At 40.6% G+C, this 2,236-nt stretch overlaps 1 protein-coding gene across 1 annotated transcript; it reads right to left on the bottom strand.

The window, feature by feature from the left end:
- Positions 1 to 979: 979 nt before the first annotated feature.
- LOC103287269 (olfactory receptor 4F3/4F16/4F29-like) lies at positions 980 to 1,918 on the bottom strand. The gene has a single exon (XM_008142948.2). The coding sequence runs from the start codon at positions 1,916 to 1,918 to the stop codon at positions 980 to 982; it is 939 nt and encodes a 312-aa protein (XP_008141170.1).
- Positions 1,919 to 2,236: the final 318 nt, after the last annotated feature.

The following is a 2,236-nucleotide window of genomic DNA, read 5'->3' as shown; positions in this document are numbered from 1 at the left end:
ATTTTTTTTTAAAAACTAAAAATAATTCAAAATAACTTTAACTCTTAGCTTTCATTTATTGAGTGGAAATATTTATTGAAGGGTAAAAAGCTAGACAATTCTTTAAAATGCACTTTTTGGTGTGCTCTCCCTCCAAAGAGTATGCCCATGCCATCCCCTTCCTCCTTTCCTTCCTCCACAGGCACATATATCCTAACCTCTAAGGAACCCATGAAACTTGTAACCAGGGGACCAATGGGCAGCTGCAGCTCATCCCAGGCTAACCCCTTGAACCTGTCTCCAAGGCCCCCTTTTCCCTGACTTCTCAGTGAGCCAAAGTAGCCCAGCCTAGGCTTTCCTATTGTTTCTTCGATGCCCTTCCTTATTTCATTGTCCTAAGTATATTTTTGCTGTCATCATAGACCCAATTCCCTTTGGCTCAGTGCTGTGTAGCCCTTCCCTTTGGATATCCCCATCTCCCATCCCCTTTTCAAAAAAATAAAATTATAAAATCCCCTTTTTAACTCTTACCTGTTTTCTTCACACATTTCAGCTACTCCCACACATCTCACTATAAACCTCAACAACAAAAAACTATCCTAATAATTGCAAATTTTGTCATATTTTCAAAGCACTTTTCTTCAGATTCTGCATCACAAACTCCAAAAATCAATCTGACAAGGGAGAGTTCGCCTCAGAACAGAGTAGGGAAAGAGCTATAAAGCCCAGTTCAGAATCCTCTTTATTAATGAGGGGTAGGAAAATGTGGAAACAGTGCTATATTAATACATTTTTATTCCATCACGTGGCATAAGAAAGGAAAATGCCATATCCTCCTTGGTTATGGCAGAATCTTGCAGAAAACACATTAAGAAAATCTTGGACATTAGTAATTAAACTATTAACTAAAGCTTTCATGGTGCTGTGTTTCATTGAATTTATGTTGGTAGTATGGGCAGGAAATGTTAGAGATGCTTGTCTTTCTTGATATCAAAATCACTTAAAAGAACTTCCTGAAACTCAACACCTGACTGAATATTCTCCTCATTGCTATCTTCATCTCTTTGTTCCTAAACGTATAGATGGCAGGGTTCAGAAATGGGGTGATAATTACATCAAAAATGGCAAGGAATTTATCCACTGGCACTGTTGGAAATGGCCAAGAGTACACAAAAATACATGGACCAAAAAATAAAACCACCACTGAGATGTGAGCTGACAGGGTAGAGAGGGCCTTGGACAAGCCACCTGAAGAACGTTGCCAAACAGTGACCAAAATGAAGATATAGGAGATAATCAAAACGAAAAACGTTCCCAGGGAGATGAAACCACTATTGGCAGTGATCATGAGCTCCAATCTGTAAGTGTCTGTGCAAGCAAGCCTAATAAATCGTGGAAGGTCACAGTAAAAGCTGTCAACTTCATTAGGGCCACAGAATGGTAAGTTTACAACAAATACAAGTTGGATCAATGAGTGGATGATTCCAATGGCCCAGGCAGCCACCAAGAGTAAAATACAAGTTCTGAAGTTCATGATGGTCAGGTAGTGAAGAGGCCTACATATAGCAATGTAACGGTCAAAGGCCATGGCAATGAGCAGAACCATCTCAGTTCCTCCAATGACATGAATGAAGAACATCTGAGCAATGCAGCCTTGGAAAGAGATTACTTTCCTCTCCTTGAAAAGATCAGAAATCATCTTGGGAGCTGCAATGGAGGAAACCCACATGTCAATAAAGGAGAGGTTGGCCAGCAGGAAGTACATGGGGGAGTGTAAGTGGGAATCAGAGATCACTGTGAGCACAATGAGAAGGTTTCCTGAAACACCTGTTACATAGAATACAGAGAAAACTAGAAAAAGGACTAGTTGCATCTCCAAAGATCTGGTGAGTCCCACCAACACAATCTCAGACACCACTGAATGATTTCCTACCCTCATGGTCTCAGTCACTTTGGGCTCCAAATTTGCCTGAAAGAAGAGGAAAAATAAGAAAGTGGAATTACTGGCTGTATCATACAGGGTTCCATTAGAGAGGCAGAGCCATTAGGAGACAATATACTGAGGGATTTATGACAGTGACTTGACCTTACATAACCATGGAAGTTGATTCAGCAATCTCAGTAAATCTGTTGCCTTTGCATCTGATGCTGTAGTTTGAAGTCCACAGGTCAGGCAGCCAGGAAGGAAAGATGAATATAAAATTGGGGGGGGGGGGGATAAAAATAAATTGGAAACTCACAAGCAAAGCTAAAGCTA

This window comes from Eptesicus fuscus, chromosome 5 (assembly GCF_027574615.1).
Source record: "Eptesicus fuscus isolate TK198812 chromosome 5, DD_ASM_mEF_20220401, whole genome shotgun sequence".
Lineage (NCBI taxonomy): Eukaryota > Metazoa > Chordata > Mammalia > Chiroptera > Vespertilionidae > Eptesicus > Eptesicus fuscus.
This window is presented reverse-complemented; position numbering and strand designations above follow the sequence as displayed.